The sequence below is a fragment of the Hypanus sabinus genome, chromosome 24, assembly GCF_030144855.1.
Source record: "Hypanus sabinus isolate sHypSab1 chromosome 24, sHypSab1.hap1, whole genome shotgun sequence".
Taxonomy (NCBI): Eukaryota; Metazoa; Chordata; class Chondrichthyes; order Myliobatiformes; family Dasyatidae; genus Hypanus; species Hypanus sabinus.
Window position 1 is genome coordinate 852,515 of NC_082729.1, and position 26,815 is coordinate 879,329.

Below are 26,815 nucleotides of genomic sequence, written 5' to 3' on the forward strand. Positions count from 1 at the left end.
TCAGCATGTGCTGAAAGTCTTGTTCCATAATGTTGTAGTTTACGACTATGACAGGAATGAGTAAATGTTTGAACTGGGATAATTCACTGCTATAATCTACTAAACCATTCCAGTTTGTGTGTCTCTCTATTGATGTGTAGGTCGGGCCTCTGTCTGATATTGATTATGGGGTCACACTCAATCTTAGTCCTAATCAAATCAAGCAATTGATTCTCAGGAAGAGAGAAGCCATGAAATGATAGGTCTTGACCAGCCGGAAGAGGTTGTGGAGAAGGTTAAGAAAGCCCATTTTTAGCTCATTGGTTTGAATTGGGAAGAGTTATTTTTGAACACATACTTTGTTAACCCATTTGGGAATGTTCCCATTGAGATTTACCAGGGATCTCGGCAGTCACAGTGTTTCTGGGAATGAATGCTATGAGATGTACTGATGATCTGATTTGCCATGGCTCAGATCTTACATTGTTCCACTCTGGGATTAGTCTTCGAGGTTGGAGATGGTACACTAGAAATGTGTTCTGTGATATTTTCAACCTACTTGTCTGAAGTTCAGTTCTGCACTGAAGTCAACTTTCATGGACCTTGTGGCTAACACTAGAGACAATGAGTTCTACAGCAGTGAAATGTGCCCTTTGGCCCATTGTGCCAATGCCAGCCATTCTACACCACACTTGGTTCATAGCCTCTGTGAGTTTGTCCAGGATCCTTACTGAGCCACAGAGCTGTACAGCAGAGAAATGGGCCCTTTGATCCTTCTCATCAGTGGTGACCATAGTACCTACCTACACTGATCCCATCTGCCTGCATTAGCGAATAGCCTCTCTGCTCCCTTCCTACCCAGGTCCTTTTCAAACATTGCAATTATGTTTTTATCCACCACCTCCTGTTACAACTAGAATCCATCAGTGCTGGCTGATTAGAAACATAGAAAACCTACAGCACAATACAGGAGGCCCACGAAGTTGTGCTGAACATGACCCTACCTTAGAAATTACTAGGCTTACATATAGCCCTCTATTTTACTAAGCTCCATGTACCTATCCAAAAGTCTCTTAAAAGACCCTATCGTATCCGCATCCACCAGTGTTGCTGGCAGCCCATTCCACGCACTCACCATCTTCTGAGTAAAAAAACTTACCCCTGACATCTCCTCTGTACCTACTCCCCAGCACCTTAAGCCTGCATCCTCTTGTGGCAACCATTTCAGCCCTGGGAAAAGCCTCTGACTATCCACACGATCAATGCCTCTGGCAGGATGTGACCAATTGCCCCAGCCATTCACAGTGGATGTCAAAGGTTCAGCTGTGACCTCTATCAGGTCACCTCTCATCCTCCTTCACTCCAAGGAGAAAAGGCCGAGTTCACTCAATTGGACACTTAGTGAGAAGCCTCAGACACTGAGTACAAATGAAAATCATCAACAAGACATTTTTGGCTTAGTTGAACTATTGGAAAGTGTCAGTACTGTTATGCAATTAAATACATTATATTCAATAAAGGTTAATTTTTTATTTCTCCGAATTCCTATTTATACAAGTAGTCTGAAACTATATTTTTGTTGAGCTTCAAGTGGTCTATCATAAACAAAAAAAAACTGAAGAGGCAACACTTTCAAAAAAAAAATCTGTTGTCCAGCGTTGTCAGACAAAAAGCAAAGAGTTCAAAGTTCAGCTGCAGAGGCGAGTGAAACCCATCCAGGAGCCCAATGACTTCAGGGCAACAACTACCCCCAAACCTGACGGAGTGGGACCCATGAATGCTGCACCCCCCACGCCATGGTAATAGTGAGAAGAGAGGGAGATGGGTTAAATAAGAGATGCTTAGTTTAGTATTGGAGAATTATCTGCAGGGTGATTTGCAGATAACAAACAACACAGTACTAGAACTGAACTGAATGTGCCTGGACTCTCTCGATTTTGTGTTTTTTATTCTGTGTTTTTCACTCGTTTTTTTAACCATTTTCATGATTTGGTTTTGTTTTGCATGTTGTGGGGGCGGGATGATGTTTTTCTTTAAATGGGTTCCATAGTTTCTTTGTTTTGTGGCTGCCTGAGGGAAGACTGATAGACTAATCTCAGGGTTGTATCTGGTGTACATTCTGTACTTTGGTAATAAATGTACTTTAAGTACAGGAACTGAACACCAGTTTGTTTTCTACTGTCAGGCCTTGATGCTTAAATTCAGTTTGACGTTTTAATGGTGCTGAACTCTTGTGCTTTGATTCCCAGCAATGCCTGGACCTTCATTCTCTAAAGTCAAGTTCGCTGAGTCCTACAGGACACAGTAACATCATTAGTTTGTTTCATGAAAAGAGAGAATAGCCAGACCATTCTCATTTGGCAGGATGTGACCAATTGCCCCAGCCATTCACAGTGGATGTCAAAGGTTCAGCTGTGGAGAGCACAATCGGCCAGGCAGTATCTGTTTGAAGAGAACCTGTTAATGTCTTGTATCTGAAATCCTTCATCAGAACTATGAAAAAGAGAAAACAAATGAGTTCTAAATTGCAGAGAGGGTGGGGGAGGGATGGAGGGAATGATGAAATATCTGTGGTAGGTGAGGCCAGGATTACCAAGGTGATCCAAATGTTTACAGACTCGTGTGGTTGATGGTTTGATGAGTGTTCTTGTTCAAATAAACAAGGGCACTGTTGTGCTGTGAAATTGCTGAAACCTGAGACCAACCCAAATGCCCAATAGAACCGATAAAGCAGGAGTTATTATTTAATATGCCATGAACCAATACCATTTGGCAAGTGGTCTGTGGACCCTAGGTTGGGAACCCCTGTGATAGAGGTTCCCAGGCAGGCAATGGAATGGAGAGATAGAAAGATCTGTAAAAATGCTTTGGGGTTAAACTCACTTTGAATTGCTTCAAAACAGACCCAAAGTTAATTACATTATAATCCTGTTGTTCTGATTCACAGGCCCTGGGTGAATGAAATCATCTGTAGGGAATTGATGAATTATTTCATTAACGGTTACCAGACTTCACCTAACTCTATGCTTTTACAAAGGCTGCACTTGCTGGAGGTGCTTTGTTCAGTATTGGAGATCAAGGAGTCTGTAGAGATTTACATGAGATTTCCAATACAGTACAGAAACTGGGGGCTGAGGCTTGGCTTGGGCCTACTCTGGCTGCTCCAGGAGTGGACCTGGGACTCATTTGAGTTAAGGAAGCTGCTGGCTGCTTCTTTTGTTTGCACAAAGTTTACTTTCCCTCTGTTTTCCTCTGTGCGGTGGATTTTGGCCTTTTTAAAATTAGGTTATTCGAGCTTCTTGCTCTGTGACTGCCTGTAAGCAGACAAATTGCAAGGTGTATAATTTATGCATTCTTTGATAATAAAATTGCTTTGAATCCTTGAAGCTAAGAAATAAATTACAACTGAGATTTCCATATGGTGATCAGAAAGTTTGTAGCAGTTCTGTATTTTCAGTTGAAAATGTCAATCAGATTTATTGTGTGAGTTGGGGGAGCTAGCAGTGGCTTGGTTCAATGAGTGTGGAGTCTCGGACCCTCCTGGTGTGGACTAGAGATGACCAGGGATGTCTCCTACAGTAAGCTGAGACAGGTGGTTGGAGGCGGTGAAGGATCATGAATGGATGTGGGAAAGGACTGGACTGGGGGAGGGGGATGAGAATGAAGACAAGGAAGGAAGAAATAAGTTCTCTGAGGAAAGAAAAGCTGAAACAATTTGTGAAGCAAACAATCTTATGGAGTAACAACGGGTCGAGCATCATTTGTTGACTTACTGGGTCAAATCCCCTGAATCAGGATGGGGACAATAGTTCTGCATGAATAGCCCTGCTCTGGGTGTTGGACAATCTGTCTGTACAGTCGGCCCTCCTTATTCGCGGATTCCATATGTGCGGATTCAACCAACCGCTAATTGGGAAAACCCGGAAGTTCTCTCTCCAGCACCCGTCGTTTGAGCATGTACAGACTATTTTTTCTTGTCATTATTCCCTAAACAATACAGTATAACAATTATTTACATAGCATTTACATTGTATTAGGTAGTATAAATAATCTAGAAATGACTTAAAAGTACAGGCAGTCCCTGGGTTATGAATGAGTTCCATTCCTGAGTCAGACTTTAAGTCGGATTTGAAGTCAGAACAGGTACATCCCGTATTATTTAGCGTCAGTTAGTCAAACATTTTTCTTAGTATATAGTACATATTTTACCTTTCTATGCATATAAAACTCTTAAGAAACATACGTATTTCAATAATTAAACCACTGCATTGCTTAGTAATAATTGTAGCTTTCATCGGGGCAGGGCCTTTCGCATTCTCCATTAAAATTGTTCGGATCATTGACCGACTGTAGCCTTACGCTTTTCCAATGACTGATGGCGTTTCACCTCTTTTCGATGGCTTTATTACGTCCACCTTATTTTCAATCGTGATTGTGATTATTTTTGTGAACAGAAACACTGCGGATTCAGAGCTGCACCGCTAGGTCCTAATGTCCACCGCACGGAGACATATTAAATAAAGTCCGGGGTTCCGCTGGGTCCTAAAGACCACCACACTGTTACATGTTAAATAAGGGACTTGAGCATCTGCAAATTTTGGTATCCGCGGGAGGTCCTGGAACCAATCCCCCGTGGATAAGGAGGGCCGACTGTATAGACAGCCCTGCTCTGGGTGTTGGACAATCTGTCTGGATTGTCAGTCCTGCTCTGGGTGTTGGACAGTCTGTCTACGTGGACAGCTCTGCTCTGGGTGTTAGCATAAGAGGGAGCAGGTGTGGGCTGTAAGACTGCAAGGTTGGGATTGTCTCCTGAGGAAGTGAAGTTTGTGGCAGCAAGTCAGTGGCTGATCTACAGACCACATTTTCACACAGCCAAGCAATGCAGAGCATGACAAAACTCCACCCTACTCAATGATTAACAGGTAGTGAGTCACTCTTTGAAAAGATTCAGTCCGCTCTTTCACAGTGTATCTGTTGAGGGGTTAGGGTTAGTGCTCTGTCTCCAGGCTGTGGTCAGGTTTCAGTAGCCACCCCACACACACTTCTGCTAGATCACTAAGTACATTCCAGCGGCCCTCACTGACCCAGAGGCGCAGGTCACAGAGTACAAGAGTCAGGAATTTTATATCAGCTTTATAAAACTGGTTAGGCCACATCTGGAATATTGCTTTAAATTCTGAGTACAGGAAAGAGGTAGATGTTTTGGAGAGGATGCTGCCTAGATTAGACAGCATGTGTTACAAGGAGAGGTTCAGTTGTTTTCTCTGGAGTGGTGGGGGTGAGGGGAGATGTGATAAGATTTACAGAATTATGAGAGGCAGAGATAAAGTAGTTGGGTGGTGGGGTGGAGATACATCTCTACTAAAGGAGATGTAACGCACTCCTTCCCTCCACTAACCTGAAGGTCACCCTTGGGCAGGGTGCAGTACCTGCTTAGCACAGGTGGTGGACGGTTGTATGAGCAGCTGGTGCACATCACAAGTCCTGGTTATGCGACCACTGAGTCTGAAGACTATTGATAATGGCTGGGGTCACCCATTTTGTAAAGTCACTGCTCAGGAGGAGGCAATGGAAAACCACTTCTGCAGAAAAATTAGTCAAGAACAATCATGGTCACCCAGTGACACGGTACATGATGATGATGAGATAGAATAGACAGCTGATAGAACTGTCTAATACTATTTAACTGTCTAATACTATTTCTCAGGATAGAGCTGTCTAATACTAGAGGGCATGTATTTAAATGAGAGGGATAGGTTCAAAGGAGATAGGTGATAGAGGTGAATAACAAGCTCTTAGATAATCAGGAGTACTGCCTCACTATTTTGCTCTGCTCTTGCACTTTATACAGAGTATAAAACAGCAAACCACAAATCATCCAAACGGTCCAGGCATACTGGATTCAGTTCAATCCAGCTTGGTATCATTAATTGACTACAGGATGGAGAGCTGGTCTGTCTCAATCAAAGTCACACAAAGCAACAATAAAAAAACGGAGTAACCAGAAACACATTATACCGTCAGAGTCCAGTCCACAAACTGCGTCAATTAAACTGTGCCAAAGACCCAGGACTCTGACACCATCCTCAGCATTATCGAGCCAGAGACCATTCAAATGCAAGCACCTTTCTCTTATAACTTGTAGTATTTTTTTACGTACTGCGGCTGCAAAACAACAAATTTCATGATACATATGTCAGTGATAATAAATGAAGGAATTGGACTTTGTGAAGGCCCTATTCAGTATTCTGTATTTAAAAGGATCAGAATTGCTTTTTGCGTTTCTGTTTGTTCTCTCTGCTCAATATTTTTGTTTTCTGTTTATAGAATGAACACATATTGAATTTAAAAATTACTGGACATATCCTGCAGGTCTCATGGCATCTGTGAGGATAGAAATACAGTATTGTGCTTTAGGGTTTTGCATATTATCAGCCCTTGAGTTCTATACAATTATCCCCAGCACTGGGCAAAGGATTCTGGGTTGGGCACGAATCAGGCCTGCATTTGTAGAGGGGTTGATGACATGTACATATTGATCTTGATCGGTAAATGGTTTTTGATTGGTTTGTGATTGCATTGTAGGCCAATGAATGAAATACCCATTGACAAACCATCTCTGTTCTGCATCTGTGTGATTGTAGTGTCAGGATCCCTGGACGGCGGCTCAGAGCTACGGCTTGGAAATGGCCAGGACAGCACGGACAACTGTAGCCAGATTGTAAGTATACACAGTGTATTATTGAATTAACGGTCACACCTCCCAGTCACATCTACAGTTGGTACCAGGTTGGATGTCCAGTGTTTTTCTGTGTTTCGGTGAGACTCTACTGCTGAAAGTTCCAGGCAGAAGGCTGGGTTTGGAGTTCCACATAGATCTTCATCACCATGGACACACAGTAGGCTGCAGGTACCGGAATATATGACATAATCACAACCTACTGGCTGACCTCAGCAGATCAAGCAGCATCAGTTGAGGCAGAGGGATAGTTGATGTTTCAGGTCGAGACCCTCCATGACAACAGGATCTCAACCCAAAATTCCAGCTATCCCTCTGCTCCACAGATGCTACCTGACCCACTGAGTTCTTCCAGCAGTTTGTTCATTGAGTGAGAGAGTCCCATAGCACAGAAACAGGCCCATCTGGTCCATGTTGAGCAAGATGCCCCACCTAAGCTAGTCTCATTTGCCGGTGTCTGGCCCATAATCTTCTAATCCTTTCCAATCCATGTAGCAGTCTATTATATTTTAAATGTTAGTAATGTACCCACCTCAACCACTTCCTCTGCTGTGTCCAAAATGATACCACCTTGTGTGTTTAAAAAAAAGTTGCCCCTTGTTTCTGAGAAATCTCTCTCGACTCAAACCTGTGTCCTTTTCTTCTTGATTCCCCAGCCCTGTGAAAAAGACCATGTGTCTAACACTTGCTGAGCTTGTTTTCCCCATTATATTCATGTGTTTTGTTTGGGTATCAATGATTGTATTAAATACAAGTAACTCTTTTAAGAATGCCTTTCCATGCAACTGAATAACGATCTACAGATATTTCTTTGTATTGGGATAAAAGTTAAAGTCTGGGATCATTCAAAAGATTTATCCACGCCACCTCCTCCCCCGCCCCCCCCCCCCCCCCCCCCCCCCGTATCAGATGGAATGTGGCTCTTAAATATCAGATTTCCAGTTACTTAGGTGCAATCTTACTAGAATCAGAATCAGGTTTAATATCACTGGCAGGCGTCGTGAAATATGTTGTTTGAAGCAGCAGTTCATTGCAATACATAATAATAAAAAACTATAAATTGCAATAATAAGTTATATTTAAAAATCAAATGAACTAAGTAGTGCAAAAAGAGAGCAAAAATAGTGAGGTAGAGAACCAATCACAGACAAGAGAAAATCTGCAGATGTTGGAAATCCAAACACCACACACAAAATGCCGAAGGGTATCTGTCCAAAACATCGACTTTTTTCCATAGATGCTGCCTGGCCTGCTGAGTTCCTCCAGCATTTTGTGCATGTTGCAACATTCGTTATCCCATTCAGAAATCTGATGGTAGAGGGGGAGAAGCTGTTCCTGAAACACTGGGTGCTTGTCTTTAGGCTCCAGTACCGCCTCCCTGGTGGTAGTAATGAGAAGAGGGGTCTTCAGGCTCCTGTACCTCCTCCCTGATGGTAGTAATGAAAAAAGGGGTCTTCAATCTCTTGTAGTTCCAGTGCTATTCCAACTCTACACCAATCCTATACAAACTACACCGATCCTACACCAGTCTTACACCAATTCTACACCAATCCTACATAAACTACGCCTATCTTCCATCAGTCCTATGCCAACTTTACACCTACCCTACACCGACTCTACATAAACCCTACACCAATCCTACAGCAACTGGGGGGCAGTGGAAGTGGAAGTAGTGTGCAGACTGGATTTTTCTCAAAGGTTTGACTCCTGTGACATGTGGTCTACAGTCACAGGATGAAGATTCGCCTGATCTCCCAGATTCAGCATCAGGCGGTCCTGGCGATGAAGTCTGGACAAAGACTCGGTCTCTCCCACCACCGACTCCCGACGAAATCCGGAGGAATACACTGGTGATCCAGCCAGCCGTCAGTTCAACAGGTATGGATCAAACGACAAGCAACAGACCTGATTCTCAAATGACTGTCAGGTTTGGATTTGAATAAATTTGCAATTAAAACAATTTGTTCACTAGCTAGAGTTTGTTCTCATAGAATACATTTACTTAACATCTGCAATTGCAAAATTGATATTATAATGAGCCCTTGGCTCTGCGAGGATAAAGGGTGATCACTAACAATATAAGGAATATTACCAGGTAAGGTGCACATAATTTGTTAGAGGTGATGAGCTAATCTCATTTCTGTTTCTTCTTCACATATTACATTTCTTTTTCCAAAGTCACATCACTGAGCTTTGTTGACAGGCCAAACCTCACAGAGGTGGTGGTGGTGGGGGGGGGGGGGGTGGGTGGAAATCACCTGGTGAAGGTGAGGAAGAATCACCTGGTGAGCTGGGGGGAGAATCACCCGGTGAAGGTGAGGGAGAATCACCTGGTGAGATGGGGGGGAGAATCACCTGGTGAAGGTGAGGAAGAATCACCTGGTGAAGGTGAGGGAGTATCACCTGGTGAGATGGGGGGAGAATCACCTGGTGAAGGTGAGGAAGTATCACCAGGTGAGATGGGGGGAGAATCACCTGGTGAAGGTGAGGAAGTATCACCTGGTGAGATGGGGGGAGAATCACCTGGTGAAGGTGAGGAAGAATCACCTGGTGAAGGTGAGGAAGTATCACCTGGTGAGATGGGGGGAGAATCACCTGGTGAAGGTGAGGAAGAATCACCTGGTGAGATGGGGAGAGAATCACCTGGTGAAGGTGAGGAAGAATCACCTGGTGAAGGTGAGGGAGTATCACCTGGTGAGATGGGGGGAGAATCACCTGGTGAAGGTGAGGAAGTATCACCTGGTGAGATGGGGGGAGAATCACCTGGTGAAGGTGAGGAAGTAACACCTGGTGAGATGGGGGGAGAATCACCTGGTGAAGGTGAGGAAGAATCACCCAGTGAAGGTGAGGGGCGAATCACCCAGTGAAGGTGAGGGGAGAATCACCTGGTGCAGATGTTGGGAGAATCACCTGGTGAAGGTGAGGGGAGAATCACCTGGTGCAGATGTTGGGAGAATCACCTGGTGAGATGGGGGGAGAATCACCTGGTGGTGAGGGGAGCATCACCTGGTGAAGGTGAGGGGAGAATCACCTGGTGGTGAGGAAGAATCACCTGGTGATGATGGGTGGGGTTTCATCTGGTGAAAGTAGGGAGAATCACCTGGTGAAGGTGGGGCTCAGCTCATTATTTGGTAGACCTGAATGCCTCATCATTAAGTACACCTGAGCTTAAACCAGGGCTATGCCCTGGTTTAACTGTAAGAGTGAAAGGTGTGTCAGCCTGTGATTTCACAGAATGTTGTTCGGTCTGGTTGCTACAGACTGGAAATCCCGAAGAAATCAACTCTGTTAAATGTTATCAATTCTGTACTTGAATCCCACTCACATTTCCTTGGATGGATTTTCTGTATCAGCTAAACTTGTCTCAGCAGGAACATTGACTGGTGTCCAATGTGAGGAAAGTAACAGATTTGATTTACTGACACATTATATCCCAGATTGGAATACATGTCTGGGAACACAAACAGATGAAAGAGAAGTATAGTTTGTTTCATTATTAATTATTTTAAAATGAATAGTTTCTGAACTTTTCTTTTCAATAAACCAGGAGCAACATTTAAGCCCCAGAAAATGCAATCATCCTTCAAAGGCCCTAAACTGAAAGAGAAACGAATTCGGAGGACAACCATAATGGGACTTCCCCAACACATTCAGCAGGAACTCGGTTTGTGTACCCATTATTGGGGGCATTTTTAGATTGCATTTATGGGGTACTTTGTAAGTACAGTATAGTGGAAGTACCTTAGGCACATTTATATAGCTAGGGTGCCTAAGACTGTAGTAATTTTATGTATTGTACTGTACTGCTGCCACAAAAATGAACAAATTTCATGACGTGAGAGATGATAAACCTGATACTGATACGAGTCTCTATTGTGGACTGAGGATGGGAAAGGGACATGGTTGGGAAAAGGGAAAGAAGAGGGACTGGGAAGTACCAGAGAGATATTCTGTAATGATCAACAAATTGATTGTTTGGAATCAAGTGCTCTTGCCTGGTGTCTCAGAGCTGGGTGTGTCTGCACCTGAGACACCCCCTGCCCTGGCACTCCTTCTCTGCCACCTGTCCCACACCCCTCTCACAGTGCTCCATCCTCGCCATGCCTAACATCCTTTGTTCCTGCCAGGTTTACAAAGTGACTCTCCACTCCACATTGACTAATACAGTACTATGCAAAAGTCTTTGAACGTCCTAGCTATATATTGATTATTATATATATATATATATATATATATATATATATATGTGTGTGTGTGCCTATGTGCCTAAGACTTTTGCACAGTACTCTACTTAAATGTTCTTCCCGGGAATCCACAGTTCCTTTGGGAAGCAAAGTTTCAGTGGAGATTTTGGAAAAGGACACAACCCTGGCTGGTGAGCAGGCACTCCGAGGGTCCAAGCAGTGCTGGCAGTTGGTCTTTACCTCAGGAAACATTGCACTATTTAAGAGAAGTTTGGATAAGTACATGGATGGGAGGGCTCTGGTCCAAATGCAGGTTGAAGGAGCAAGGCAGAATAGCAGTGTGGCATGAAGTAGATGGGCCAAAATGCCAGTTATTTTAATGAGAAATTATGACCTAATGTGGTTAAATTGGATTGGATGGCTGCAGCAGTTGACACAGATGTGGTGGGCCGAATTTCACTTCTATTTGAGAATGACTAAAATATCAAAATCCATAGCAAGAGTTTTCATATTTTTCATTTCTGGTTCCAACACAGGGCTAGGAAAAGGGCCTCGTCCTTCAAAGGCTGATGGGACAGACCACACTGGCCCCACCTTGGTATCCAGGGGAGATGAAAACCATTGTTTCAATAATCTGTCCCATTCTCGAGTTAGGAGCTCCTTGCGATCTATAACTTTCTCTGATCCATCACGGCAAGATAATGAATCTAAAAGCACCTTAGGACTTCATTACCTGCACAACTGGACACCGATGGATTCTTCTGATAGACCAAAGTCACTAGCAGCTCCAAAGTCGTCCGTACCAAGTGAACTGCTTCAAAGTCCGGTCATGTCCATGTCACCTCAGGCAACCTATTTGTCCAAGATCATTCCCAATGCCATCCTGCCCCCCACGGTGGACGTGGTGATGATCAGCAATAGCCAGAATTGCCTGCGCAGGCTCAGTAACAGCAGTGTGCTGTATGCACCCTCTCCCGCCTGCTCCCGCTCCGTTTCCCTACAGAATTACGATGGCAGGGATTGTGCTTCCAGTGATGCATGGAGTAATTCCCAGTCTTCAGAAACCATTGTATCAAACAATTCCACTATTTCATCACAGGGAAACACCAGAACTGCATTAAATAATCATTCCACAGAAACAGATGGAGAGAAAGTGAGGGTCGATCATAACTTGACAGATACACCTCTGGATCACCGAGCAAGCACTAGCCGATGGGTTAGTGCGTGCACTGCTGAATCTGCTCTACCAGAGGCCGTAAGTCCCTCTGCTCAGCTTAACACTAGCTGTAAACCCACTGAGCTCCACAGCAATGGCTATGCTAACCAGTCGCTCTCTCCTGCGCACAGCACATTCAGCATCACTGATATCTCAGATACACAGAGCATCACCAGTGAACGGTCCATTACAAGAAGCCTGTCAGTCAGGAAAATGAAGAAGCCCCCCGCTCCTCCGAGGAGAATGCATTCCTTACAGCACGAGGAGGAGCAGGACCCAGAGCTGAGAGCAAGCGGCTCAAGGTTTGAATTGTCTGTTGAGTCCCCAGCAGGAGGAAACAATGAAAACCCTGTTCTCAGTCAGAGGTTGGTGCCCACCTACAATGAAACATCCAACGGGAAGTTTCTTCCTCCTCAGGATACAAGCTCAGCCAGTCAGTCTGAGCCCACAACGTCACCATCTAGTGGAAGTCCAGCACCAGTGAGAGTTCTTGTGCCTCCTCTATCTCCCACTGGAGAGTCCAGGCCAGGAGCACCTGGGAGGTCATCATCATTTTCTGCCCCAGCAAGGTCTGCCTCTACGTCTTCAGCCCCATCACCATCTTCTGTGTCAAAATATGCCCACCTGTTTATAATTCCCCCTCCTCCTTCCACTCCTGCTCCACCCCCTCCCAATGTAAAACCATTTAAAGTTCCAGCGGCTGTAACCTGCCGCTGGGCACTAGAGGCAATCCCACCCCCTCCACCAGGGCCTGCACCGTTGCCACCAACAAAACGGCCTTCCTTCCTCTTCAACATCCCTGCTTTTGGCTCTTTACACCCTAATTCTCCACAGGTTCCTGTGCCTGCCCACACCACCCCACTGGTCACTGCACCTGCCTGCACCACTCCATTGGTCACTGCATCTGCTCATACCACCACCTCATTGGCCATCATATCTACACCTACTACAAACCCATTGGTTACTTCATCTACATCTGCTGTGACAGCATTGGTCACCACATCGGCACCCACTGCGACCCCATTAGTCAGTGCATCTGAACTTACTTCAGCCCCATTGGCCACCACATCAGCATCCACTGTGACCCCATTGGTCAATGCTTCTGAACCCACTACAACCCCATTGGTCAATGCATCTGAAGCCACTACTACTCTATTGGTCACCACATCTGCACCCACTACAACCCCATTGGTCACTGTGTCTGAGCCCACTACAACCCCATTGGTCACCACATCTGTGCTCTCTACAACCCCATTGGCCACCACCTCTGCACCCTCTACAACCTCATTGGTCACTGCATCTGAACCCACGACAACCCCAATGATCACCACATCTGCACCTATTACAACCCCATTGGTCACCATACCATCACCCACTCTGACTCCATTGGTCACCACTTCTGAACCCACTGTGACCCCACTGGTCACCACATCTGGGGCTCCAATAGTCACTGGTTCACTAGCTCCAGGCTTGTTAGCCTCAGCCTCAGGACCCAGTGTAGCACCGAGCACATCTATCTCCACCTCTGTCTCCTCCTCCACCACTGAGCAGGTTCAGATCGGAGTCATTCCACTCCAGGTGAAGCAGTTGTCTCCTCCACCTTCACCCCCTCCTTCCCACAATCCGCCTCCACCACCAATGAAAACAGATACTGAACAACCATCAGTTCCATCCTCCTCAACCAAACTGGAACATCCACCTGTGGACTGGCCGCCCCCCCCACCCCCTCTGCCTCTGGGGGAAATGCTGCCAGTTACTGAGGGAGCTGCTGCTGAGTTCCTGTTCCCCCCACCACCCCCCTCTCTGCTGGAGGACGCAGCAGAAGGAAACAGATCTCCTGAAGATGTATTTGCTTCGCTCCCACCCTCAGCCCCTATGGGGCTTTCACCACCCCCTCCTCCCCTGTTGCCTTCAGGGACCACCACTTCATCGCCAAAGCCCCTCACACTAACTCCATCTTCAGCCACCAAGCAACTTCAGCCAAAGACTCAAGCTGTAGAGGGAGCCGCTTCCGGCTTCCCAAAAACTGGTCTGCCACCAAGTGCACCCAGTCAGGACTTGGCTAAGGGACAGGACATTTCACCCTCATCACAAGCAGGTCCTGATGAACAAACTAGTGCTCCCATTGTCACCCCCTCATTGCTACAGATGGTTCGATTGCGCTCAGTACAGATGAATGCCTCTGCTGTGGGAATGCCAGATAGCAAACCCCAAATGAACCGGAGCCAAAATGATGCAAAGCAGCCAAACAAAAGTAACATGACTCCCCCCAGTAAACCTGCTCGCAAGTCCTTGTCCCAGCGACTATCATCTTCATCTGACTCGGAGCCTGCACTGAACGCCAGCGTTCCTCTCCCTTTGAAGACCCCGCCCCACAGTAACACAGGAGCAGCAGCTCAGGGACATGCCCTGGTAAAACCAGGAGACAACGAGACTCCACTCAAATCTCCGGCTTCCACCGCCAGCTTCATCTTTTCAAAGAATGTCAGTCCCAAGAAACTGGTGTTCGAAACCCCTCGATCACCGGAGGCAGAGGCCCAGGCCAAGAGGAACTTTATGGCTGAGCTGGCCTCGGTGTCTGGACGAATAGCCTCAAAGACTGAGTCCAGGAGTTCATCAGGCCCAACAGCTAAAGCAGTCCCAGAGGAACAGAAGAGAGCTGGCAGAGTCCCACCACCCGTGGCTAGGAAACCTTCATTCCTGTCAGGTTCTCAGAGACTGCCCTCCACATCAACCAAAGTGACAGATGCACCGGAAGCGTCACAGACTCTTCAAGTAACCAGTGATATCCAAGAGGAGAAAGGTAATTGTCAGTATAAAGGGTGTAGATGAGACCATAAGACCACATGACTTAGCAGCAGAATTAGGCTATTTGACCCATCAAGTTTGCTCCATCATTCCTTCATGGCTCTGAACTCCATTTAGAAGAGCAACTTTATTTACACATCAGGCACCCTACGCATGTTAATGCCAGGATTCAGTCTGAGGCTGATGGTTCATAACTTAAGGAAAAGACCGCGCTCATCTCTTGCTTCCTAAGTATTTGGGAATTGGCTTCTCTGTTTGCCATTCAAATACTGTTCATTTCTCCCTCTCTTTCCCTGCCCAAACCCAGGTAGAGACACAGACAAATGTTTTTCATGGTTTTTCTGCAGTGGATGTTTCAAATTGATCAAGAATGCTTTTCTTTTTGTTTCGTATACACTCAATGGCTATTGTATTAGCTACACCTGCTCACCTCACTCATTAATACAAATATCAAATCAACCAATTATGTGGCAACAACTCAATGCATCAAAGCATGCAGACCTGGTCAAGAGATTCAGTTGTTGTTCAAACCAAACATCAGAATGGGGAAGAAATGTGATCTAAGTGACTTTGACTGTGGAATGATTGTTGGTACTAGATAGGGTGGTTTGAGTATCTCAGAAACTGCTGATTTCCTGGGATTTTCATACATAACTGTCTCTTAGAGTTTACAGAGAATGGTGTGGAAAACAAAAAAACATCCAGAGAGTAGCAGTTCTGTGAGTGAAAATGCCCTGTTAATGAGAGAGGTCAAAGGAAATGGCCAGACTGATTCAAGCTGACAGGAAGGCAACAGTAACTCACATAACCACACATTACAACAGAGGTGTGCATTAGAGCACCTCTGAATGTACAACACATCAAACCTTGAAGTGGATGGGCGACAGCAGCAGAAGACCATGAACATACACTCAGTTGTCACCTTATTAGGTACAGAAGCCCCTGCGTGTATTTGTTTCATGTACGATTTACCAGAATGTTGCCTGGACTTGGGCAAATGAGTTACAAGGAAATTTTTGTATTGAATAGAATATTAAATTAAATATTGAATTGAATCGAATATTCCCTGGAATGTAGGAGATTGGTGGTCGACTTGACAGAGATATTCAGTATAACATCATGAGGGGCATGGACCGTAAGACATTGAAGCAGATTGAGGCCACTCAGCCCATAGACTGGCTGAAAGCACATTGCATTTTTCCCCAGGAAGAGGATGCTTAAAAACAATAGAGCATAGGTATAAGATCAGAGGTGAGAGATTTAAAAGACAATAAAAGGCGTAGATTGAGTCGGCAGCCTGAGACTTTTTCTCAAGGTGGAAATGGCTAATATGAGGGGGGATAATTTTGAAGTGATTGGAGGAAAGTATAGGTGGGATGTCAGGATGTCAGAGGTTTTTTTTATACAGAGAGTGGTAGGTGATGGTAGAGGCAAATAGGGGCATTTAACAGATAGGTACAATGATGAATGAAAAATGGAGGGATATGCAGGGGGAAGTGTTAGATCGATGTTGGAGAAGGTTAAAGGGCCTGTACTGTACTCTTTGGTATTTTAATGATGCTACATAAAAATAATCGAAACCAGGTTTAGGTAAAGTTTGCCTGAATGGGCAGGTGACTTAGGTTTGCTGTAATGGTGAGTGACTGGTCATTGTAGGATTGTGTGGAACACTGTCATTTAAAGATTATTTTTCCTCTACTTAGGTGAGGTGAAGACTGGCAATGGAGAGGTGTCACTGTGTAAGGGTGACTGAAGGACACATCAATCCTCAGGATATCACAGAAGACACCTTCCCTGGAATACCTGGCCTTAAATCCAAAGAAACATTTCTCAGAAAAGTTTTATTGCTAAAAGATTATAGCCTTTTTATGCAAAAAATGCCATGTTTGCTGCACCTTTGACTTTATACTGTAGCTATGCATTCTCTGAGTAGTGACTGCTGGGGTTACAGTTCAGCAGATGAAAGACTTTTCCTGGGGGAGCCACCGCCCCTTTGTTCTGCACTCTGCAGTTCTCTGCCCCTTTGTGGCTGTGTGTGGTATGGCTTAGACTGCCGGCTGATGCACAGACCGGTTGGTCTGAGACCTTAAGGACATTATATCTTGCCTAAAAAAAATCAAAAGTTTTTAAAAAATCAGTAGGAAGCACACTTTTATCAAGTGGGGGGTTTGGGATTGATTTTTGTCTGAATCAACAGCTGCTCATGATTTAGAAACCTATTGCCTTTATTAACTTTTACTAATAACTTAAAATGGAAAGTAAGACGTCCTGTCACATTGACAGTTCTCCCATGGTTCAGATCAAGTAGTCAGGTGCTGTAATGAGCCAATGTTTGACCACAAGCCTACTATACAATCTGACCCTCATCCAATAAGATGTTTAAAGATACGGGGCTGTCACAAACTGCTGGTCCTTTCCACTGGCAGCTCCTCCACTCTGCCATTGTGCCTTCAGCTGAAGATGGTGGTATGTCTCCCACCTATGTTGCAGTATTGCAGGATTGGATGATCTGGGCACTGGAATGGTGAACGGATGAGCAAGCTGCTATGCCTGATGCTAGTGAGAGCTTTAAGCTGGCAGTTTTAACAGACCTAATGATTTAGGTTTGGTCTGCTTAAGGACTGGCCTGCATGTCTTCAGACAATTCGCAAACTAGTGACTTAACGGTGTTCAATGGATTGTAGCAAGTTGGTTTGATTCTTGAGATCAGTGTTTCAAAATGAACAGTGGGAAAGAGCTGAAGCGTTTGATTACTAAGTGAGCACAAAGTTTGTAGGGAACAGCTAAGTGAGGGGCTCAGTTTTGCTGTTTATAATCTGCAGAATTCCAGCCATAAATTGACTAATTCTCGACTTTTTTACAAACTGGTGGATGGTATGTTCACCTGACACACATAACTTAATGTGAATGCTTATCTCATTTAATAGATGGTTGGAAGATGAGGCTTATACAGTTTTTTCATCCTTCACTGAATTTTCTACTTTAATTGGAGTCGGTTGGGACCAATGATGTGCAAACTTTATTTCACCAGTGTCCTGGTTGAACTGGAGAAGGAACGGTATGGAAATTGTTCCTGCTGCTATCTGGAGCTTTCTGAAAACACTCCAAAAAACTGGACCAAACATTCACTACTGATCTTTATATTCTGTTAGCAAATGACTTATGTCTTCCTGAAATACAAATACTTTGCACAGTTAGAATTGCAACTGCTTTTGCCTTGATTGTAGACAGGCAGTGAAGATTAGACAGCATTACTGATGCGACACATCTTAGAAAGGTCCTCTCCAAAATGGACCAGCTTTTCCTGAACTTCATAGATTCCAAAGAGAACACACATGAAGCCTCATGTGCGCTCAGTCCTCAACTGTTTCCTCTTTACAAACAGGTGGGAACAGAAGGTAATTTCCTTTTGCTTTAGGTCTCCTCCTTTGAATCTTACAGTCATAGAGCACCATTCTACATTAAATGCCCTTTGACCCACCTAGTCTATGCCAACCTGTTTTTCTTCCTAGTACCATTGTCCTGCACCTGAATCATAGCCCTCCATACCCCTCCCAGCCCGTGTACCTATCCAAATTTCTCTTAAATGTTGAAATCGAACCCACATCCACCACTTTTGCAGGCAGCTTGTTGCATATTCTCACCTCCCTCAGAGTGAGGAAGTTCCCCTTAAACACTTCACCTGTCACTCTTAACCTGTGACCTCTAGTTCTATCAAGAATCACTCAACCTCAGTTTACCCTATCTATGCTGTATCTTTGAACTTTTCCCTTTGTATCTCCTCCCAGGTACCTATCACTTTCTGTGAATGTGCAGTGGGGTAACTAAGAACTCAGCCAGACCCTGTCTTGAATGAAGCCCTGAGTTATTGTCAAGACTTTCTGATTGAATTGAATTACATGATGATTATCAGCTAAATGTCTAGAAATAGGGACAGAGAAAGTTAAACTATGAACATAATCCTGGAACCCTGACCATCGAGCTTGTAGTAAGTAGTTCTGAAGCACACCCACTAGCTTTCTGTTTAATATTGGAGGAGCTTCAGTATGAGCGTAACCTGAGTGATTGGACTTCAGGAGAACTTGTTCAGAAGTATAATCTAAATCTTTGTATTCCATTGTGTTAATGCACAAGTCAAAGTGCTGCTGCTCTCTGTTCATCTTGAACGTTACTGTGCAATGTACAGTTGTGCTTCGCCTTTACTATCAAAATGTTCATATCAAAATATTCAGTGGAAGAATGAAACAAGAAATGCATGGATTTTTAATACACACCACAACCAGAGTTTGCTCACTGCCAAATTTCATACAGGTACATAATCAATATTCTGTGTAGTAGAACTTGTTACAACTTTTCAGTTTGATTTAGCTTTTGAGCAATCTATAAGTGGGTATGGTTTATCTCTGGGGAACTTATAATTTTAGCAGAGCTTAACCTTCATTAAATAATGGGCATGCATCTTTGTAAATTGATTTTCTTGCTAAGCTAAAATGGGAATTATTTTTTCTTCAGGCACATTAAATTTTATTTCAAGTGCTGAGAAAGTGTCAAAGAAATTAACTTTGATTATTGACCCTTACAGGGTCCTTGAACAGAATAGAAGTACCAACAAGTTCTGAAAATTCTTTAAATAATGCACTTAAAAGAGTGTTAATATTTGGCTATTATAAATTAATATTTAAGTAAAACTTTTGTTTTCTTCAGTTGAAAGGCCTATTTATGTGGGGGATGTGGACAAGGTTAGATCAGCAGATGGCAAACGATTACAGGCTAGTATTTCCAAACTGTTTACAGGCCAAAGGGTCGATGTGATTTGGCTGGGGATTGGGTAGGGTGGGCAGTGCAGGGGCTGTGGGTGGGGTGGGATGAATTTAATCCACATGGCTATGTCTTATATTTGACACATAATCCCCAATCTCTCAGGGTGCTCTTAAAAGCTCAAGGCAGTTTCCCAACCTGAAATCAATACTGCATTGAACAATTTTTCATGCTCTCTGTGGACCAGTAGTTGTTTATGCAAGAACTCTGCCTTTTAATGGATATCTTTCAAGAGCTGTGCCTTGTCTACTCCATTCCTGACACAACACTACAGTCAGAAAGGGCAGGATTCAGGGTTGTGAACAGTTCAACCCTTCCCCATACTCATGACTATGGGATGTCCCAAAGAAAGATCTCAATATTCAGGATTACAATTGCTATATACTGATGGGGTTTCCCTGTTTCCTACTGTAACCAGTATTATTGGAAAAGTTCCATAGGATGATGTTATATCTATTGAGAATCATTAGATATTTTGTTCCACACTCTGCACTATTCTGATGGTTGCAATTTGGTTTAAACTTCCCAAAAGGAATGAGGGAGTTGTTACTTTTCACACCAAAGAGACTGGGCCTCATGATTCTCCTGACATTGCTGTGAGCTCCATCTGTTTGCCTCTTCAGGGCCATTAGGTGGTAATGCCATTCATGAGGGGCAAACCAGAGACATTGTGTTCATTGTCAGAGGTTCCTTTGAATGCCATAATCACTGGGATGCTCACGTTCCCCCGAATGTGTAAACTGGAATTTCCCATCAATGGAATTACTTGCCCATGAATTTGAATGTTTTTACAATTATCCCTGTCATTACCCAGCAGTAAGCAAAAATAAACAGAGAAAGTTCTTCCAGTTTGTTCTGATGGATATGCTGGCCAGCTCCCTCATTCCGCTGTCTGCACTGCCGATGGTCTGGGTCCTAACTGCAGTATGAACGCAAAGGAATGAGCATTTTCTGCACATTGTATATTTAATATTGCATTGTAGATCCAGCCTAGCTGGGAATTAAAGTGGGCTGTGGCCTTAAACTTAATCACTTAAGGGTATAAACTGATTTTCAAATATTTTTAGGAAATTTCACTTGTGCAATGACGTAATATATATATATATATTTCTGTACTGATAATAAATTAGCAAATGAATTTCCAACCTGTGTCACTTTAATGCGTCTGCACTGAAGAACTGAATGTGAGATAAACCCGTTGTCTGCACGTACTTATCCTGTGAATAAATAACAGGAAGTTCAAAAAATCACAGATGTCCAATCAGTCCTGGACTCACATCCACTGATATCTTTAATAAGTTAGAACTAACTACTCCACTAAGCCTATGCACTTCTAAATATTCTCTGAACTTTTGCAGATAGAGAATTGAAGTTGCATTTCCCTGCAGACTGGGAGCCTTAGAACCACAAGGAGAAAGATGTTGTATTATGAAAAAGGATGTCTCTGTAGTGCTTGATGTATGGAACTTGGGTTTGGTGATTAGTTAAGGAAGGGAGTCAGTCCTGGTGCTAAAGGGCCAGTTCATCAGAACCCTTCAGACCCCAGTCTAGACTGTAGACTCTGGATTCACACCTGGAGAAGGACCAGTTGGATGAACCTTGCCTAGACAGAACCATATCATGGAACGCAGAACACAGAGCAGTTCACCATAGTTACGGATACTTCAGTGCTGACCTTGTAGCCCACTGCACAACCAATCTAACTCCTACACAGCCCATAGTTCTCCATTTTCTTTAATCCGTGTGCCTATCTCCTAAATGTCCCAAATGTATCTGCCTCTACCACCACTCCTGGCAGTGTGTTCCACACAACCACAACTCTTTGTGTAAAATAAAACAAACTTTGACATCCCTCCATAAAAGAATGTCCTCTGGTATCGCTGCCCCAGATGATTGTCCACTCTATCTACCCAACCATTTCTTGCTGATCGCTCACCACCCAGCTAGTCCCAGTTTCCTGCACTTGGCTCATCTTTCTCCATGTACTTATCCAAGTGATACTAGTGTACCAGGCAAAACCACTTCCTCTAGCACCTCATCACTTCTACTCACCTCCCTCTGTGAGAAAAAACTACTTGTGTCTTTCTCAACTCACCCTAAGCCTACCCTGGCTTGTCTTTGCTACTCAAAATAATAAATGGAATAATGTTAACCACCTCCCGATCTTCAGGAACATCGTCAATGGCCAATGATGAAGCAAGTATCTCCACAGAGACTTCCTCAATTTCTAACATCCCCTGAAGTCCAAGGATGCATTTGGTCAGGCCCTGGAGATTGATCTAACTTAATACCATGCAAGGCTGCAAATACTTCCTTCCCAGATAAATAGAACAGAACTTTATTGTCATTCCTCAAGACAATAAGATTGTGGTGCTACTCCAGACTGTGCAAAGCAGATAGTTACAATGCATGTGGTATGGCTTAATCAAAAAAAAAATCCCATATTTACATGAACAAGTGTCCATAGTCCATGCCACTCAAAGGTCATTGGCAAGCTGGGCTGTTGGATTATTCAGCTGCCCAACAGCCCTTGGGAAGAAGCTGTTTTTCAGTCTCACTGTCTTGGCTAAGATGTTTCTGTGTCTCCTACAAGATGGCAGGAGATTGGACAGACCGTGCCTGGGAAGGGATGGGTTTTTAATAATGCTACAAGCAGCCGTAAGCATCGAGAGTTTGTCCCTAGGGACAGTAGTTGAGTCCCAGTGTTGAACTCAGTAAACCCAGAGGAAAAACCTTAAAAGCCCCTCCCATCTCCTGTGGCACGAGATGTAGTCAATCCTGCTGATCTTTCTGGGTGGTTCTCTCCATAAATACCATATAACCATATAACAATCACAGCACGGAAACAGGCCATCTTGGCCCTCCTAGTCCGTGCCGAACCCTTAATCTCACCTAGTCCCACCTACCCGCACTCAGCCCATAACCCTCCGCTCCTTTCCTGTCCATATACCTATCCAATTTTACCTTAAATGACACAACTGAACTGGCCTCTACTACTTCTACAGGAAGCTCATTCCACACAGCTATCACTCTCTGAGTAAAGAAATACCCCCTCGTGTTTCCCTTAAACTTCTGCCCCCTAACTCTCAAATCATGTCCTCTAGTTTGAATCTCCCCTACTCTCAATGGAAACAGCCTGTTCACGTCAACTCTATCTATCCCTCTCAAAATTTTAAGTACCTCGATCAAATCCCCCCTCAACCTTCTATGCTCCAATGAATAGAAACCTAACTTGTTCAACCTTTCTTTGTAACTTAATTGCTGAAACCCAGGTAACATCCTAGTAAATCGTCTCTGCACTCTCTCTAATTTATTGATATCTTTCCTATAATTCGGTGACCAGAACTGCACACAATATTCCAAATTTGGCCTTACCAATGCCTTGTACAACTTTAGCATTACATCCCAACTTCTGTACTCAATGCTTTGATTTATAAAGGCCAGCATTCCAAAAGCCCTCTTCACCACCCTATCTACATGAGACTCCACTTTCAGGGAACTATGCACAGTTATTCCTAGATCTCTCTGTTCCTCTGCATTCCTCAATGCCCTACCATTTACTCTGCATGTTCTATTTGGATTATTCCTGCCAAAATGTAGAACCTCACACTTCTCAGCATTAAACTCCATCTGCCAACGTTCAGCCCATTCTTCTAACCGGCATAAATCTCCCTGCAAGCTTTGAAAATCCACCTCATTATCCACAACACCTCCTACCTTAGTATCATTGGCATACTTACTAATTCAATTTACCACCCCATCATCCAGATCATTTATGTATATTACAAACAACATTGGGCCCAAAACAGATCCCTGAGGCACCCCGCTAGTCACCGGCCTCCATCCCGATAAACAATTATCCACCACTACTCTCTGGCATCTCCCATCTAGCCACTGTTGAATACCCCTAATCATTTGGTATATCTTGATTAAATTTCCTTTCAGTCTTCTATGCTCTAGGGAGTAAGTCAGGCAGCATCCTAGTAAACCTCTTTCTGCACCCTCTCCAAAGTCTTGCCATTCTTCCTATAGTGCAGGGAGGCAGGGCAGGCAGCCAAAGTGAGTCAGGGAGAACTTTGGCTCTAATAGCCATAATTATATTATTTTTAAGATCATGATGGAAGAGAATAGCAAAGGTCCAGTGGTTGGGCCCAAACTGGAGCAGGCCTCATTTTGGGGGAATTAGACAGACTAGCAGAGGTCATTAGGGGAGCAACAGGAATGAATGACAAGATGGAGGATATTGAGTGTCCAGGAGCAGCAAGTCCCCGTTAAGGTGAAGTGTAAACCTGACAAGTTTGGAGAACCCTGGCTAACGAGGGATATTCAGGCTCTGACCAGGAAGATAGAAGGAAGGATACATTGGGTTTGGGAGCTTGCGGTGGAGTGAGTCCCTTGATGACTATAAAGAGATTATGAATACAAAATCTCTTGTGAGATTTTTAATAAGAATTAAAAATCTTTCAGTAAGTTTGAAAATTTACAAGGATTTTGCCAGCACTTGAAGACCTGAGTTATAGAGAAGGACTGAATAGTTTAGGACTTCATTCCCTGGAGCATAGGAGACTGAGGGGAAATTTAATAGAGGTATACAAAATGACCAGGGCTACAGATAGGGTAAGTGCAAGCAGGCTTTTTCCACTGAGGCTGGGTGGGATTGGAACCCGAGGTCATCTCCACCCCACCACCCACCCTCCGGAATCAGACCTTCTATATAACGACACAGGAAACTTTGCTGGACACATTTTACAAATTCCAGCCCATCCAGGCTGTTCACACTCTGGCTGGCCCAAGCCCTGGCAAGGTGTCAGATACTGAAAGGAATGCCCCTAGTCTTGTAGAAGTTATGCTCAGGGTCCAGGCTAATATTTAACCCTCAATCTACATGGTGAATTTAGATTATACCTACACTAACATATTTATCTGATAACCGGTCATTTGCAGGTTAGCTGTTACCTGGCAACGGTAGTTATACTTAACATGCATTCTGTAGGTTTGATTCCTTCCAAGGCTACAAAAGGTGCCACACACATTATGTTTTAATTCACCCCCATATACATTATTGATCTGTTTGAACCCAGCATTGGTACAGTAGTGCACCATCAGTCATTTTAAGTCTAAAACTTGCAGATTTACCATTGGTTAGAAAACACAGTTAATTTAAATAAGTAGAAATTTCCTTTGAACTCATATGTTCTTCAATGTGCTGTTGACACTCCCATTTGACAAATCACAGATGGGTGATATTTGTGTTGTGAATTACAGCACCAGATGTTTCAGAATGGTTACACTGTTGGCACATCAACCAGTCTCCACCATGTCAGGTCCAGGATGCAGAGCTCTGCTGATTGGTCAGTGTTGTATGTAGCGCCTTCTCTGGTGATAAAGCAAAGGACTCATTTACTACCTCGACATTCAACAGATCTCAGGCTTTGTCCTAATGAGCCCCACTCCTCTGTTCTCTGCCTCTCCAGGTGGCCATACAATCCCTAGGTTCACATTTCCACTGGCAGATTATGTTACAATGTAACTCTCTCTGCATCTTTATTTTCCCCTCTGATTTAAAGTTCAAAGCTCAAGGTACTTTTATTATCAAAGTATGTATACATTATACACCCTTGAGATTCATCTCCTTACAGGCAGCCACAAAACAAACACATCCAAAGAACCCATTAAAAAATACTATCAAAGGCCCAATTTCCAAAGAGAAAAAAAAACAAATTCTGCAAAAAATAAAAGTAAGCAAATAGCAATATTGAGTCCATAGACACGAAGCCTGGAGCAGCTGGAGCAGGCCACAGCTTGACCCTCAGTTCAGTGCAGAGCCCTCAAACACAGAATCTAGAGCAGGCCACAGCCTGAGCCTCAGTTCAGTGCAGAGCCCTCAGGCATGGAACCCGGAGCAGGCCACAGTCCGATTCTCAGTTCAATATAGAACAGAGTAAATATTGTGGAGCAGCGAGCAGAACTGGCCCAACCTTGCTTCTTGTCCCAACACTCTGCTTTTTGAATCCATCTAGCCTGCCGCTTAAATCCTCCAGACATCGGGTCATTCCTTGCAGTAGGGCCTGGGCCTTGCATCGATATGCTCTGGGGCCTGGACTCTGCCGCCACATTTCAGCCCATACCTGACCTTTCCAAATAGTCCCAGCACTTAGATCGATCCAGCCTCTCTCACAATGCTATGGATGGGCTTTGAATCTGCTTTTCATCTGCTCCGACTTTGGTCGGCTCTACTCGCCCTGACTTTGCCTCGAACATGCCTTGACCTTGCCTCGCACCTGTATGCTTTGACCTTTGACCTTCCCATCTCCTGCTCGCTTTGACCCTTGTCCTTGTCTCACACCTGCTTGCTTTGAACCTTGACCCAACCTCACCTTTGCTCAGCTCTCCATTGTTTGCAGTGATTGTTTACCATTAATTTTACAAGAAAAGTTGTTATTAATAAAGTAATTAGTTGTACTCTGTTTTGTTCGCCACCAGTAACTAATTGCTGGGCTTCACCAGTGGCATCTTCAACCAGAAGTTTAGTCATCAGCCTGGTCTCACTGCCTCTACAGCCTGCGATAACCAGCTGTTTTTTTGCTGTCCCACCATCTCTGTATCACCACAAAGATGCAGAGTTGTTTGACCTTCCTTTGGCCCTCATGAGAACTTGCCTCATCTCTACCCAAAATATCTATTGTTCAACCATAATTTTCTCCGTCAATTCTTCAATCAAATTTACTAGGAAGGAATACACTTTCATCTCACTGAAACTGGTCAGCATCTTGTTAGTTATTTTTACTTTGGATCTACAGAGATCCTAGGTCCTATGGTATAGCGTCAATATCTCCTTCCTTGCTGGGCAGTGATACGCTGTTCTAGAGGATTATTCAGCAGCTCTTCATCATCCTCACCCTTAACTCAGTGCATAACCATATTTCTCTGGAGCAGCCCCGGTACCTTAACATAGAAATATGGTGGGCCCATCTCTGGGTAAAAGAGTTAGAGGTTGTTCAGCACTGCAGATGCTCATTCCCTCAATGCCCAGTTTCTGGAAGTGGGGGAAGTTTCAAAAAGGGGGAAGTT

At 44.1% G+C, this 26,815-nt stretch overlaps 1 protein-coding gene across 5 annotated transcripts in view; it reads left to right on the forward strand.

The window, feature by feature from the left end:
• The window catches only part of LOC132380382 (uncharacterized protein KIAA1522-like), a 121,889-nt gene extending 99,221 nt beyond the window's left edge, over positions 1–22,668 (forward strand). For 4 of the 5 annotated variants that reach the window (XM_059949119.1, XM_059949122.1, XM_059949120.1 and 1 more), the window contains exons 3-7: positions 6,624–6,700; positions 8,446–8,596; positions 10,266–10,382; positions 11,439–14,921; positions 16,630–22,668. In XM_059949119.1, the coding sequence (XP_059805102.1) occupies positions 6,624–6,700; positions 8,446–8,596; positions 10,266–10,382; positions 11,439–14,921; positions 16,630–16,679 (3,878 nt within the window). In that variant the 3' untranslated portion in view covers positions 16,680–22,668. The remainder of the gene's footprint in view (positions 1–6,623; positions 6,701–8,445; positions 8,597–10,265; positions 10,383–11,438; positions 14,922–16,629) is intronic. The other variant, XM_059949124.1, reaches the window with a different exon arrangement.
• The last annotated feature ends 4,147 nt before the right edge of the window (positions 22,669–26,815 follow it).